The sequence below is a fragment of the Myxocyprinus asiaticus genome, chromosome 25 (genome assembly GCF_019703515.2).
Source record: "Myxocyprinus asiaticus isolate MX2 ecotype Aquarium Trade chromosome 25, UBuf_Myxa_2, whole genome shotgun sequence".
Taxonomy (NCBI): domain Eukaryota; kingdom Metazoa; phylum Chordata; class Actinopteri; order Cypriniformes; family Catostomidae; genus Myxocyprinus; species Myxocyprinus asiaticus.
The window spans coordinates 18,941,687-18,957,357 of NC_059368.1; the positions used below are offsets into that span (position 1 = coordinate 18,941,687).

General features: G+C 37.5%; 1 protein-coding gene across 2 annotated transcripts; it reads right to left on the reverse strand.

The window, feature by feature from the left end:
* Positions 1-377: 377 nt before the first annotated feature.
* Positions 378-15,671, reverse strand: LOC127416359 (protein farnesyltransferase subunit beta-like). Of its 2 annotated transcripts, none has more exons than XM_051655672.1 (12): positions 15,485-15,671; positions 14,682-14,746; positions 8,724-8,796; positions 8,365-8,456; positions 6,414-6,560; positions 6,232-6,315; positions 5,811-5,897; positions 2,601-2,730; positions 2,064-2,196; positions 1,613-1,724; positions 885-999; positions 378-794 (listed from the first exon to the last, which is right to left on the reverse strand). In XM_051655672.1, exons 1-12 carry the CDS (start codon positions 15,581-15,583, stop codon positions 672-674), a joined length of 1,260 nt encoding a protein of 419 aa, XP_051511632.1. In that variant the 5' UTR covers positions 15,584-15,671; the 3' UTR covers positions 378-671. The 2 variants fall into 2 exon arrangements, with proteins under 2 accessions (XP_051511632.1, XP_051511631.1); XM_051655671.1 differs by having other exon boundaries at positions 882-999.

Below are 15,671 nucleotides of genomic sequence, written 5' to 3' on the forward strand. Positions count from 1 at the left end.
TATGCTGACTTTGCACCAATATTGTTATGATGTCTAGTCATAACTGGAATAGTATTTAATGTTGTACTCAAAATGAAAAGGCATTTTGATTTGATACTTTATATCAGCCTATTAAGATTAAAACATGACTATTTGACTTAGATTACTGAATATGGCTTAAAAGATTAAAAAACAGGACAGATATTTTTACATTTTGTAACAGTTGGCTGCAAAGTAAACATTGTACTCATGGCTGAGCTGTGAGTGGCATGATGTTTGTTGTATACAAACTACTCATAAATTGGCAGTACCATTTTTCTTTCAATCAGGTAAGTCAACAAAAGGACCCAATAATCAAAGATAATGGATATCAGAAAGTCAAGTAATGGACTACCCAATGAGTATAAATCTTTATTTCTGTCCAGAACCTACAGCACAAGCACTTTGGGAAACATTTACCAAAGCCCAAAAATACATTGTTGTTTGCAATAAAATTTCAATCAATGCCTGGTATGTGAAAAACACTTTGCCTAGTCAAGTCTCCACTGATTTCCTTGCCAGAAATCATAAAATCCCATGCTGTAGCAGATCAGGCCCTCTGAGTGTATTCCCAATCTGTAGTACATGCCAGCAAAGGACATACGGCTGGCTACAGCAATCAAGCTAGCTCATTTCCAAAACGAGTTATAAGTCTATGACTGGTCCATCGCAATTGGTGTGGCTCCTGTCTGATCTGGGACCGGAAGCTGGTGGAAATGTTCAATTGCTTGGGCAACCTTCTCCGGGCAGATGTTGTAAATTGGATGAGTTGGTGCCTGAATTGACATATGAGGATATTCGGTTAATAATAGTAATACAGTAATCTCAATGTGTATGTACTAAAAAAGATCTTCAGTATTTACTACCAGTCTGTTCTCGTCTTGACCGAGGATCAGCTCGTTATGGAGATCTTTATTTCCAAAATGCTGTGCTATTGAGAGTCCACTCAAACAGTAGCATGTGTGGTAGAAATCTCTAGACCTGTAGGGAATCCATAAAAAAACCATTATGGTCTAATCTGGTATAGTTAGAAACATGAAACAAGATTCAGTGACAGTATGCAAAATGATTAACATGATATAGGCGGAATAGCAAAACTGACAATTTTGTAAATGCATAACAGCAGAATTGTGATTTACCACAAACACTGGCCTAATTATTGTGATACCAATGTAAAATACCAAAGAGTTTAGACTTTGGGCATACAGTCTTTTATGTCAACAGCAAAATATATTTTGCCCTTCCTTTTAAAAATTGACAAGCCTATTTATTCTACTATCCCAACTCTGCACAATTATATAGTTAGTAGCATTTTATTATTTGCCTTTAGCATTGTTTTGCCACTGCTTTAACTTAGGCTATTTAATTTTGTATAGATTTTAGTCTAATGGACCAAATATTACAACTTTGAATACCTTTTCTCATCCTAAAAAACATAATGAAATTGGTATATCCTCCATTAGGTTTTATTGGACACATTACTGGTGATTTTAAGTTGCAATATGTTGCATTAATTGTTTTGGTCTGACAAACTCTATTACATACTGTATGTATTTATTTGTGTATGCGTGTCCAGTGTAAGAGCTGTACTCACTTGCCCGGTTTGTCCAGAAGGCCTCCACCAGGATTCTGGCAGCAGAGAAGGATGTATTCCTGCAGGGCTTTTCTCTCAAACATCCAGCTACTCACACTCAGCGTTGAATCTCCTATACACACAGTGTCATATTTTCATAGTTATCTACTAAATCCTTCAAGACCCCATGAAATACAAAGTCTGCTTCATAAACCACCTGCTACAGTACACAAAACATCTATGAACCCTTATGAATGCGCTATGTGAAGCAAAAAATAGGTGTACTATAATGCTTTATGTTCATGTAGAATTTAGGGTATGACACAAAGCAGAACACAATGTGGCATGTAATTCAATATAAGGCGAGAATAACCATAAGAACGTTGTACTATTTTTGCTTTGCTTGCTCATTGCTAAAGGTTTCGTATAAAAAGCAAGTGATGTCAGAAGTTGTTTTCAGATGATTGCTCACCTTCTTTAAAAAGAGCCCTGTGGAGTAATGGTAAAAGCCCTGCTTGCCAGAAGGAGTAACACCCATCCACCAGCTTGTTACATCGACCCTGGAATCCACCTTCAAAACGCATTTGTCTGCTGGTTACCCAGCGCTACGGACAGAATAAGGGAGAAAAACCTCTCATTTACACATTTACGAGTAGCAACACAGGAAGGTCATTAGTGTTGTTGCCTTATTGCTAAGAAAAACTTGTCTGCACACTGTGACTCTAAAATTTTCAAATGGCAATGTCTGCTAAAGACCCTAAAGAACTGCTGATATAAGCATTTACAGGATACCAGCACATTGATGGTAATATATCCAAGCATGTTAACATGTTTAGTGTCCCTGAGGAATCAGTAATGAGATCTCTCAAGACAATTCTCCTCCTCCAAAGTTCAGAATACACACAACTGACCTTTAACGGATCTTACAAACCACAGTTTATTCACACTAATGGACAGGAAGAATCAGGTTAAATAGAAAGGGAAAACAGAAGAGAAGATAAGGACTTACTAACAAGGCTTTGAGATCCAGCATATGTTCTTTGCCCAGTATGACCAAGGTAGCAGTGCCACAGAAGGTGTAGCCCCCATGTGCCTCAAGTCCTGGTACTCCACCTAAACCACCCTCCCAGTTCTGACAGCTAAAGTACAACGGAATCCACAACATCTTATCTTTTTTGGGAAACTTTAGTCACATTTTATGATGGAATTAACACAGTTTAGTGTGTAATGCAAAAACTTTATTAAATGTTTCTTTATATAATAATATAATTTGCATGTCCACATTCAAAACCATTACATTTTAATGGCTAAAAAAACAATTTTACCTAAATGTTCAACATATTTTTTTTTTTTCTAAAACACTTACTGATCAACCTTGTTATATTTTTTAACATATTTAAGGGAATGACATTAAATAAATATATACATTTTGATCAAGTTGCTCAAACAGAGGTAAGTTTCGCTTACTGTGTTTTCGATAATTAGTATTTAATAATATTTACACATATTGTGGTGCAATAATATTTGCTAGCTGAGGTCATTATTACACATTTTGGACTGGGGTTATTCTGTCAAATCAACCAAATTTCAGAAACTTCCCTAGCTGAAATTTTTGATTTTGTTAATATATTTTTCTAAAAAAAACTTATATACATAAATAATGGTGAGACCCACCATTGTGGTTGCTTGGACCCCTAATGATGCATTTGCAGACATTTTTTAAATCTAAAAACAGATCTAGGTACTGCACTAACTAACATTTTGACATTATTGTTTTTACATCAATGGAAAAAAAAAGTACATTTTCTGTTTCAACATTATTTGTACTTTTATATTTTTAAATGTTTTTGTTTTTGTTTTGACAAAAAAAAAAAAAAAAAGCAATAAAATCTTCATACCGTATGACACGCATTTGGTTTCAACCACTGAAAATGGTAATTTTTTTTTTTTTACAATTTACGCATTGAGAAACATTGATAGCCCTCAGGGATTTAATCATATAGGGGCTTAAAATGAAGACACAAAAAAAGGGAAATTTTTTCCGAACCAGAATCTAAATGGATATTAAGATATCTGCCATAGTTCTGGAATTATAGTCACTGCAACACTGGAAAAACAAATTTTTTTTTTGCTGTTTTGTTTTTCTAATTCTTGGTCCCACACCATTCGCTTATAATGCAACAAGGGTTGATAAAGTCAACTGATTTTAGTAATAGATCTACTTATCGGAGTTAAAATTAAATAATGAAACTGCCACAATTCTAAGGTTATTTTTTAACCTGTAGTTGGGCTCAAAATCAGAGGCAAAAACTGTCATTTTGACCCCCCCACCCCTCTACAAAATAGTGGATTACTCAGTTAATTTTGATCCATGGCATTTATTATTTTAGCTTTGGGCATCATTTTTGTATTTCACCAGTAAAAAAAAAACAAAAAAAAAACAAAACCAAAAAAAACAATTTTATATATATATATATATATATATATATATATATATATATATATATATATATATATATATATACACACACATACATACATATACATATACATACACACACACATATATATATATATATATATATATAGTTGTGCTCAAAGTTTGCATACCCTTGGAGAATTGGTAATATATGTACCATTTTTAAAGAAAATATGAGCAGGCAAAACACATTTCTTTTATTTCTTATGGTATTCATATTCAACTATAGGTTGTAACAGAATGGCACAATCATAAAACAAAACATGGCAACAAAGAAAAAAATGAAATGACCCCTGTTCAAAAGTCTGAATACCCTTAGTTCTTAATACTGTGTATTGCCCCCTTTAGCATCAATGACAACGTGCTGTCTTTTGTAATAGTTGTCTATGAGGCCCCAAATTCTTGCAGGTGGTATAGCTGCCCGTTCGTCTTGGCAAAATGCCTCCAGGTCATGCAAAGTCTTTGGTCGTCTTGCATGAACCGCACGTTTGAGATCTCCCCAGAGTGGCTCAATTATATTAAGGTCAGGAGACTGTGATGGCCACTCCAGAACCTTCACCTTTTTCTGCTGTAACCACTGGAGGGTCAACTTGGCCTTGTGCTTAGGGTCATTGTCGTGCTGGAAAGTCCAAGAGCGTCCCATGCGCAGCTTTCATGCAGAAGAATGCAAATTGTCTGCCAGTATTTTCTGATAACATGCTGCATTCTTCTTGCCATCAATTTTCACAAGATTCCCCGTGCCTTTAGAGCTCACACACCCCCAAAACATCAGTGAGCCGCCACCATGCTTCACAGTGGGGATGGTATTCTTTTCACTATAGGCCTTGTTGACCCCTCTCCAAACATAGCGCTTATGGTTGTGACTGTAAAGCTCTATTTTGGTCTCGTCACTCCAAATTACAGTGTGCCAGAAGCTGTGAGGCATGTCAAGGTGTTGTCAAGCATATTGTAACCAGGCTTTTTTGTGCATTGGCGCAGTAAAGGCTTCTTTCTGGCAACTCGACCATGCAGCTCATTTTTGTTCAAGTATCGTCGTATTGTGCTCCTTGAAACAACCACACTGTCTTTTTCCAGAGCAGCCTGTATTTCTCCTGAGGTTACCTGTGGGTTTTTCTTTGTATCCAGAACAATTCTTCTGGCAATTGTGGCTGAAATCTTTCTTGGTCTACCTGACCTTGGCTTGGTATCAAGAGATCCCTGAATTTTCCACTTCTTAATAAGTGATTGAACAGTACTGACTGGCATTACCTTGTTACACAGGTCTTTTGACAGTTCTTTTCTGCTTCCCATGGCTCAGTATCTAGCCTGCTCAGTGCATCCACGTGAGCGCTAACAAACTCATTGACTATTTATACACAGACACTAATTTCAATTTAAAAAGCCACAGGTGTGGGAAATTAAACTTTAATTGCCATTTAAACCTGTGTGTGTCACTTTGTGTGTCTGTAACAAGGCCAAACATTCAAGTGTATGTAAACTTTTGATCAGGGCCATTTCGGTGATTTCTGTTATCATTATGATTTAAAAAGGAGCCAAACAACTATGTGATAATAAATGGCTTCATATGATCACTATCCCTAAATAAAATTTGTGCTTATTTTGAGTACAACTGTATATATATATAAATTTTGAGCCAGAAACCTCTGATTGAATTGACACAGAATGACCCACTGATCTTCAACCTGTAACATTCAACTCCAAATATTTTGAATGTAACAGGGCTGGCACAATATATATTACCTGATAATCCAATTGTGGGTCCCATCAAACAAGGTGGGTGTGATAATATTTGTGAGTGAAGCCACAGAAGCCGCACAGTATGCACTCCTGTCAGATCACAAACACAAGTGTAAGAGTCAATTAGTACAGTATGATCAAAATCATGTTAATAACCATTTAATTCAAGTTGATATAGAAATTGTGCTTTGCTGAAAATCCTTATAGAAATAAGACATTACTTATCAAAGAGACTTAATTTCTTTAGTGCTGACCTATGGTGAACATGAAGACCTTTTATCACTGATCTGTCTGTAGGGAACAGTAAAAGCTCACCCTTGAAAAATGCCTCAGCATAGTAACATCAGACCATGGGGAATAAACAGATATATGGCTGCTGTGGGGAAGCTTCAGGGTATGTTGAAACCACGGTGACAGAGCTCACCTGACATCCACCTCACCGCCCACATGCATCACAAAGGAACCATCTGGCTGCTTCACGGAGTACAGGAAGTCCAGGAGCTTCTCTCTGATGGGGGAAGGGGTAAATGGTATATGTTGTCATGGTAATATGATCAATGCAACATCTGAAGGTAAACAAGACATAATACAAAGCAGATGTGAGACCTGTTGATGACGTTGTAGGCCTCCTCTGTGCCCAGGATGCAAAGGGCGTTGACAGCTGCGTAAGTGGGCGCCAGGTGAGCATGCTGACCTGGACCTCCACCGAAGCCACCTGTCGGGCTTTGACATCTGGCCAGGAACTGGCATATGCTAGCAGACAACATTTATGTTTGTCATGTTTATGACAAGCACATAAGCGCATGTTGTATTTAGGTTGAGATTACCAGAGAAATTCAAAAAGAAGGATTGGTAGTGATTAAACATATATACCAATTATATTCCAATCTCCAATTTGATTCTGGCATACACTTAAATCAGTTAACACATCTAATGTTTACGTACTGTGGCTATACTTTTGAAATAATGTGTATTTTAATATTTATGGCCTGGCTCCATTCACTTGCATTGTAAGCACCTTACTGTAACCCAGATTTTTTGTTTATTTTTAAATAAAGGAGGGACGAGTTGAAATTATATTTTGTAGTAATCAAAATTATGCCACAAATGCTGTCGATTACACTTGACTTGTATTGAGGCTGGAACATTCTTTTAATTCACCTCTTAAACATAGTCCTTGAACTATAAGATTTTTATTTCAGTCTATTTAAAAATCTTAACATTTAAGATATAAAGTGTTTCTTATTTATTTATTTTTATATCCCCTTTTCTCCCAATTTGGAATGCTCAATTCCCACTAATTAGTAGGTCCTTGTGGTGGCGTGGTTACTCACCTCAATCTGCGTGGCGGAGGACAAGTCTCAGCTGCCTCCGCTTCTGAGACCGTCAATCCGCGCATCTTATCACGTGGCTCGTTGTGCATGACACCGCGGAGACTCCGCATGTGGAGGCTCATGCTACTCTCTGCGATCCACACACAATTTACCACGCACCCCATTGAGAGCGAGAACCACTAATTGTGACCACGAAGAGGTTACCCCATGTGACTCTACCCTCCCTAGCAACTGGGCAAATTTGGTTGCTTAGCAGACCTGGCTGGAGTCACAGGGGTGGTAGTCAGCGTCAATACTCCCCTATAAAGTTTTTCTTTAAAATTCAGCTCAGCAGCTGATCTAAACATAATTTGCATTAAGAAATATATATCTGCATCATCATAGCTTGACATAACTTAAACTTTATGTGTAGTGGCCGTGACCATGATTTTGCCCAGTACGACATGTTCCTGGATCAACATTCTTATTGGACCTGGAACATGAGCATTACTATAAACTAGATTTTAGGGTTTGATTTAGGGTTAGGATTAGGTTGGGTTTTAATTTGGGGCTCAACACTGATAAAAATGCTTATCAACCTATCATTTCCCTCTTATTTTAAGTGTAGTAAGTGGCAAGGGTTAAGACAGTGATTATTTGATAGGAATATTGTTCCAGGGCCAAAATAAAAAAAGATATTGATCCAAGAACACAACCTACTTGGCAAAATCAAAGTCACAGTGCAGGGGCCTGGGTAGCTCAGCGAGTAAAGACGCTGACTACCACCCCTGAAGTCGCAAGTACGAATCCAGGGTGTGCTGAGTGACTCCAGCCAGGTCTCCTAAGCAACCAAATTGGCCCAGTTGCTAGGGAGGGTAGAGTTACATGGGGTAACCTCCTCATGGTCGCTATAATGTGGTTCTCGCTCTTGGTGGGGCACATGGTGAATTGTGCATGGATGCCACGGAGAATAGAGTGGGCTTCTGCACATGCTATGTTTCCGTGGTAATGCGCTCAACAAGCCACGTGATAAGATGTGCAGATTGACGGTCTCAGGCAACTGAGATTCATCCTCCGCCACCTGGATTGAGGCGAGTCTCTATGCCACCACGAGGACTTAAGAGCACATTAGGAATTGGGCATGCCAAATTGGGGAGAAAAATAGAAAACAAAAGTCACTGTGCAGTGGCCACATTAAGACCAGGATAGTAACTGGGGAAGCGCACCTAACCACCAGTACTCACTCTGAGGAAACTGCTGCTGGCACGGGCTCCTCTAGCAGCTCCAGACTGTGCAGGATCCAATAGCAAAGCCAAGGCCGGCTGGCATCCAAACACTGAAGCCAGACAACATGCAGATTCAGCAGCCATTACCACCACTCTCACACAGAGAGCTACTTTGGAACATGGTGTTCTCGTACAAATACACAGACACACAGCTACTTTGAAGCATTGTGTTCTCTCCCACCCACCCCATGTATGTACAAGTTAAAAGTGCAAGGCCTTAGATACTTAACGACTTTGTATTCACCAGTTTTGTGTGAAGCTATCCAACTTTATGTATTTGAGTAGACTGTTAAGTTAATTAGAAAAACACTGCTCACCTCATATGCATCAGAGAGATGGCGTAAACCTTTCTTTAAATAATGATAGTGTTGTCCTCTAAGTAGAGTGGGCCTGAAAAAAAGGAGAGGGGGAAAAAGTCATCCGTCTGTGTTATCCGATTTGATCTAGCTATTCTTGATTTATTTCAAGTTGTACTACAAGTACAAATCATTATTTTAAGGTAGCTTCTTAAAATATGCAGTGGCCCCATAAAGTATTTGGACACTTAAGCCATGTCTTTGCATTATAAAGCAAAATATTAATCCAAGTGGCATTTTATTTATTTTTTTAATACAGCACAAACATATTGTCAAAAAGTATTTGGACACATTCTGGCTGTCAAACTCTGTGGAAACTCCATTATTAATGTGATGTACTACACCTGTGGTTACTCTGCTAGGACACCTGTATGAATTGAGGGAAACTGACTACATACATCCACAAAAAATCACCTTGGTACCAGTTAAACGTAATTGCAAAAACGGCTACGAAGAAAGTAGTATTTTGAAGATGCCACTTATTTAAATATTTTGTAACCTGATGCAATCAAATCCACACATTTTAAGTGTGACTTCGGTGTCCAAAAGTGTCCAAATTAGTGGTCAACCGATAGTGGATTTTGCAAGTACCGATAACTAAGATGGTGAAAAAGGCCGGTAACCAATTAATTGGCAGACAGTTTTTAAAATCGATTTATTGAATATTAAAAAAAATTCTTAGTCTTTCCTTACTATAAAGGGCACAAGCACAGAAGCTACAAGAATCCAAAATGAATCAAATCCCAGATGCAGTCTCTTATTTTGGAATGTCTATGCTTCCAGCTCAACAATTAATAAAGGTTATATAAATAAACATTCAATAATGTCTATGCTTCATATGTGTTTTGTTTAATAACAATTACAGCCTATATATTTACCAGAGTTTTGTAGGTATATAGACATATGTAGATATAGATACAGATACATTCACTGACCACTTTATTAGGTACACCTACATATTCATGCGATTATCCAATCAGACAATCGTGTGGCAGCAGTGCAATGCATAAAATAATGCAGATACGGGTCTGGAGCTTCAGTTAATGTTCACATCAACCATCAGAATGGGGGAAAAAATTTGATCTCAGTGATTTCGATTGCGGCATGACTGTTGGTGCCAGATGGGCTGGTTTGAGTATTTCTGTAACTGCTGATCTCCTGGGATTTTCATGCACAACAGTCTCTAGAGTTTACTCAGAATGGTGCAACAAAAAAATAAAATAAAATAAAATAATAAAAAAATCCAGCGAGCAGCAGTTCTGTGGACGGAAATGCCTTGTTGATGAGAGAGGTCAACATAGAATGGCCAGACTGAAATGTAGGAATACTCAAACCAGCCCGTCTGGCACCGACAATCATGCCACAGTCAAAATCAGTGAGATCACATTTTTTCCCCTATCTGATGGTTGATGTGAACATTAATTGAAGCTCCAGACCCATATATGCATGGTTTTATGTATTGCACTGCTGCCACATGATTGGCTGATTAGATAATCGCATGAAAAAGTAGGTGTACAGGTGTACCTAATAAAGTGGTCTGTGAGTGTATATACTGCAGATATACAGTTGCAATCAAAATTATTCAACCTCCCTAACCAGCAATTCGTTCTGGTGATGTGAATTTAAACACATCAACGAAAACCTCAGTAAACAGTCAAAGTAAGTTTTTAATACACATTTGAGTGATTTTGAGAACAAAGAGTTCAGTTTACCCAAATTTTTAAATAAAAAATAACTCATTCTCTCCACAAATGTCATCAAAACCATTCAACCCCCAAAGTCAATCATTGTGGAGCATCCTTTACCCTTAATAACAGCAAATAAATGTTTCAGGTAAGTGTTCTCAGGCTTCGGACACCTCTCTATTAGAATTTTTACACATTTCTCATGAGCAAAAGCTTCCAGCTCATTGACATTCTTTGGTTTCTGTGCTGCCACTGCTTCCTTGAAATCCCAACAAAGATTTGCAATGGGATTTTAATAATGGACTGAATGGGCCATTTAAGGACATTTCACGACCTATCCCTGAACCAGATTTTGGACAACTTGGATGTATCCTTGGTGTTACTGTGTTGCTGGAAAGTCCAATGATCATCAAGCTTCAATTTACACACTGAAGGTTTTTTGCCAAAATAGCCTGATACCTAAAAGAATCCATGATGTCAGTCACATAGTCAGGACAGCCATTTCTTGCAGCCGCAAAACACCCCCATAACAGGACTGATCCACCTCCATGCTTGACTGTGGGGATGGTGTCATTCTTGTAATCACCTTGCATCACTAATTATGACATGGCTGCATTTTTTTTTTAAAATCCTGCTATTTAGAAATATTAGGTTATATATTCACACTTTGAATATGTCACTCAACTGATATAGATGTAAAGTTTAAAAATTCTGGGTCATCAGAAAAGCTTACCTTTGTAAATCCTTACTGTCTTGGGGGGTTGAATCATTTTGATTGCAACTGTAGATATAGATATTTATTTCACCAAATGAGGTTTTTAATTTTTATTCACAAGATGTGAAGCTGGAGACATGACGTATATGCTGACAGGGCATGTTTCCATATAGTCGCATTTTTCTTTGCATGCCCTCGCTTCAATTTAGAACACATTATCTAATGAAAATAACTAAATATGTATTGATGACTTGAGGATCAAATATGGATGAATGATGTCAATGGAGACAGATTTTGATACAGCGGTTCCAAGAGGTGACAACTGTTTTTGTTTCATCTCTAGAGGCTATTGATATACTGTAGAACCAAGCCATTCTGTAGAATCCTCCAGAGAAACACGGAGGAATAACAATATCGGCAACTATCGGTGTTGATTTTTTGCAGATGACCGATGATTCCAAAAAGCAACTATTGGCACAATTAATCGGTAAATGCGATATATTGGTCGACCTCTAATCCAAATACGTTTTGAGGCTACTGCATATTGCTTTCACCATTCAACATAAAGATTTTAAAAACCTTTGTAAAACCAAGGAATAATGACTCTAGAATCATATTTGTAAAGCAGGTTCAACCACTAAGCCTGCATCCTCCAATTATCCACATCAAAGGAAATGCTAGTGTTAAAATGACCCAGCCAGTGAGTCAGAACACTGCCTCTACACAGTACGCTTGACTTCAGTGTTAGCCACAGAGGTGCTGGGGCATGTCTAATTTGAGGGTGCCTCAGCTGAGAGAACTGATCATTACCCCCTGCTCTCTCTCTTCTTTCTACTGGGCCACAAACAACACAATCATTACATTTGTGACAAACTGTGAGTTTGCCTTGAGATCAGAGCCTCATTTGGCCTTCACCAGACAAGCTTCAAGTGAATTCATGCTGAAAGTTGGCAAATTTGTTGTATTTTCTTGGTAGAATAATTAGATTTGTCCTCTTATGCTTGACTGGACTTTTGTCACTGAACTGACAGGCTGCGTGGAAACATTAATCAATTAAATAGTGATTAATGCATTGAATTTTAGAGTACACTGTTTTAATTGTCATTGTGGAAAACATGCAGAAAAGAACTAAGTGCCTACAAGGCACTTGTTAATCTTCTTAATCTTCTACAAAGTTTCTGTATCTACATACAGTATTAATGTAATAAATTCAGCCCAAAGTTTTTAAACATCATACTAAAAAAATAAAATAAAATTATAATCAATCATAGTTGGTTGGTTGTTTGACCAAATAGTCAGTGTTAAGGATAATAATGCATAATTAGGCTCCGTTATGTTCACGTGATCCCGATCTGACATGTTTCAGATGGGTATACAGAAGCTAAGCACAGCATTTCAGCATGGTAACTAATGGATATTCAACAAATAAATAGGCTAAAAAAGTATTACATCATATTACACAGAACTATAAAAGAAATCAAAAAGAAATAAGAAAGGCTCCAGTAAATAGTGGCACAAAACCACGTATGCACATTCTGAACACAGAGAGCTTCAGGGCGAACCTCGCTGCGCATTAAAAAGGCGCATAACTGTAAGATTGCAGGTACGCAACAGCTAGTTCATGACATCCAGCTGTTTAAACCTTTTTTACTGCAACTATTTATTTAAACAGTTTCAGACAGAATCAGCAAAATACTTTAATCTCTCCACAGCACCTCACCAATACAGGAACATTCCTCACTGCAGAGGATTTAATGTCCGACAGTGATCAACTTGAAATATATTGTTGATGCAGTGCTTTGCTGTAACAACAGCACTTAAAAAGACTAAACCTAAAGAATTACCCGAGATCCGAGCATGACTGCTGTGTGCATTTTCCATTTCCCTTTTTGATTTGTAACTAGTAGCCCCTAACAAACATACCAAAAAAAATTATTTCTTGGAGCAAATAGTTTTCCTAAGAATTTATGTCGGACAGCGGGACTAAGTTGTGAAATGTTAAATAAAACCAAGCTATAGAAAGTCCGAATTTCTTTATTTTTTTAAATTTTTTATAAAATTGTTTATTATGTTTCCAGGAGTGTTGGTTATTATTTTTTACAGATGTTATAGACATTACAGCTGATTTTCTGTAAAGCTGCTTTGGAACAATGTGTATTGGGAAAAGCAAAAATAAAAAACTTTACAAATAAAAATTATGCTGATATGACTTGGTTTGACTTTTATGTTACAAAGTTTTTTTCTCTCCTTTGGCAACAAAATGTCAATGTTCTTTCTTTGCACAGTCAAACAAACAAGTGCTAAAGTATTTTACCAATAATAAAAAAAAAAGCATAATTAATTTAGTTTCAAAGTAAAGACTAGCATCATCCAATCATTGCCAACCACGTTAAAATAAATGTATACATTATAAATCCTGAATCTATGTACTGATTATCATTGTCCCATGTCTGCCAAACATGTTGAGTGGTCCAAACATCATCTTCAGCCTGAAACTGAACTTTTGGTCGGATGTTAGGAGAGAATGCACTTGGCTGTATAGGAAAGCTATAGGATGCTCCCTTGCTCCCTATTTAGTTTGCTTTAAATTAAATTATATTATGTATAGCATACTGCGACGACAAAACACACAGTACTTGCGGGAGGACGCTAGGTCACACAAGGTTAAAAAGAGGAAACTTCTTGGAGAGGGGTTCACCGTTAAGCCTAGTAAGCTATAATCATTCAAAACGCTCTCCAAGAAGTTGCGTCACATTTAAGAATTGCGTCTTCCATTAAAACCACCACCGCTACAATATTAATGTTAGTAGTCGACCCCACCAATCGACTAGCCAGTTGTTGGACGACTAGTCGACCACCCTGGCACATCCCTGGCATAACCCACACTAAATTTTGTTAGATTTCTCTGCTTGTCAATTAAATTGATCTTGTTTTAACAATGTTTAGATATTTTTACTGGAAAACAAGACAAAAATACTATTGAAGAAAATTATTTTTTGCCGTGTATTAAAATGAAAGGGAAAAACTGGAATGGCCATGGATGTAGAAAAGGAAATCCCGCCTTTTCTGTCTTTTGGATTGAGTTTCGGTCTTTCCCCATTCAATTAGATAGGAACTGTACTTTTATTACGCTTGTTTACAAAGCTTACAATAGCTGCTCAGCCTGCCAGGGAGCATTCCAAAAATGGCCGCTGAGTGGACTGACTTGCCTTGACAGGAATTTTGACTACATGGAATGTTGCTCCATATTCTGTGATGCTATGAAATAATGAAAAAGCAAAAAAACAACACTACAAAATGTACAATTGCTGGACATAATAGGACAAATTGATAATGGTTTTGCTGCCAAAGACATCTTCATTAACAAAACATGTTCTTGTAAAAACAGATCAATAGCCATTGCTGTCCAAAAGCAGCACACTGAAGGTGAACTGACTTTTTAACAATACTGAGAGGGCTTTGGAGATGCAACCAATCCCGGTCTGTGTAAATGGCCAGAGAATGCTGAACTTTACTTACTGTGGTAAGGTGTGAATTTGCTGGTAAACACTGTATACCTCTTGAATACTGCGTTCAACTTTTCTCTGGATATAATGATAAAATAAAAAACAAAAAATGTGGAGGTGAGATAACCAAACAGAAAATGTGAACAACAAACCAAATGACATGCAGACAGAGGGATCCACTGTGGTTGATGCTGAGTGTTTATATGGGTGGCTGACATCAATTCCTGCCCAGGGTGTCATGCATCATTAGCTGCTGTCCTAACATGTTGATATTGTAAATTAAATCTTGGCTTATTAAGCATACCAGACTTTCAATCAGTACTCAAACATTGCAGTGATTTTAAGAGATCACATTGTCAAATATTTTAGAGCAGAGAACTATACGTTTTCACTTCTTGTGTGCTATAAGATCATTTTTCTGGCTTTTCATGCATACCTGTCAACCACCCATTCAATTATGTAGACTACAGGTTTTATCAACAATTGTGCCACCAGTGAAGTATGAAAATATTCGTATTATAGTACAATATTCCACATAGTACAATATTCCACATAACAATTTGATGTTTAAAAGCGCTTTTTTAAAACGTAATGACATCACATGCATATGTGCAATGGAACGAGGTATAAACCGAGTGAGCTGGATGCAGTATCAGTAGTATATACATAGTTGCACGTGCAGAACATATAGCATAAGGAATTCTTGCTGTACACTATATCACCAAATCACTCAGCACAGATCCACAATATACTACAAGAGATAGCTAGCTCTGCGCTAATACCAATTAGCTAACTGGTACTAAGAGTTAAGCCCACCTGCTCTTTCGAGGTCACCGTTTGCACGTCGTCATCATTGAACAGCTCCGATGAGTGTGATTCACGAAAGCATCGCAACGGTGGAGGCGTCTCTTCCATGATGATGTTTGAAAGCACATGCACTGTAATATACAGCGATCACTTTTCCAGCAGAGTGAAATGTCAAAATAGCGTGGGCGTGGTTTCC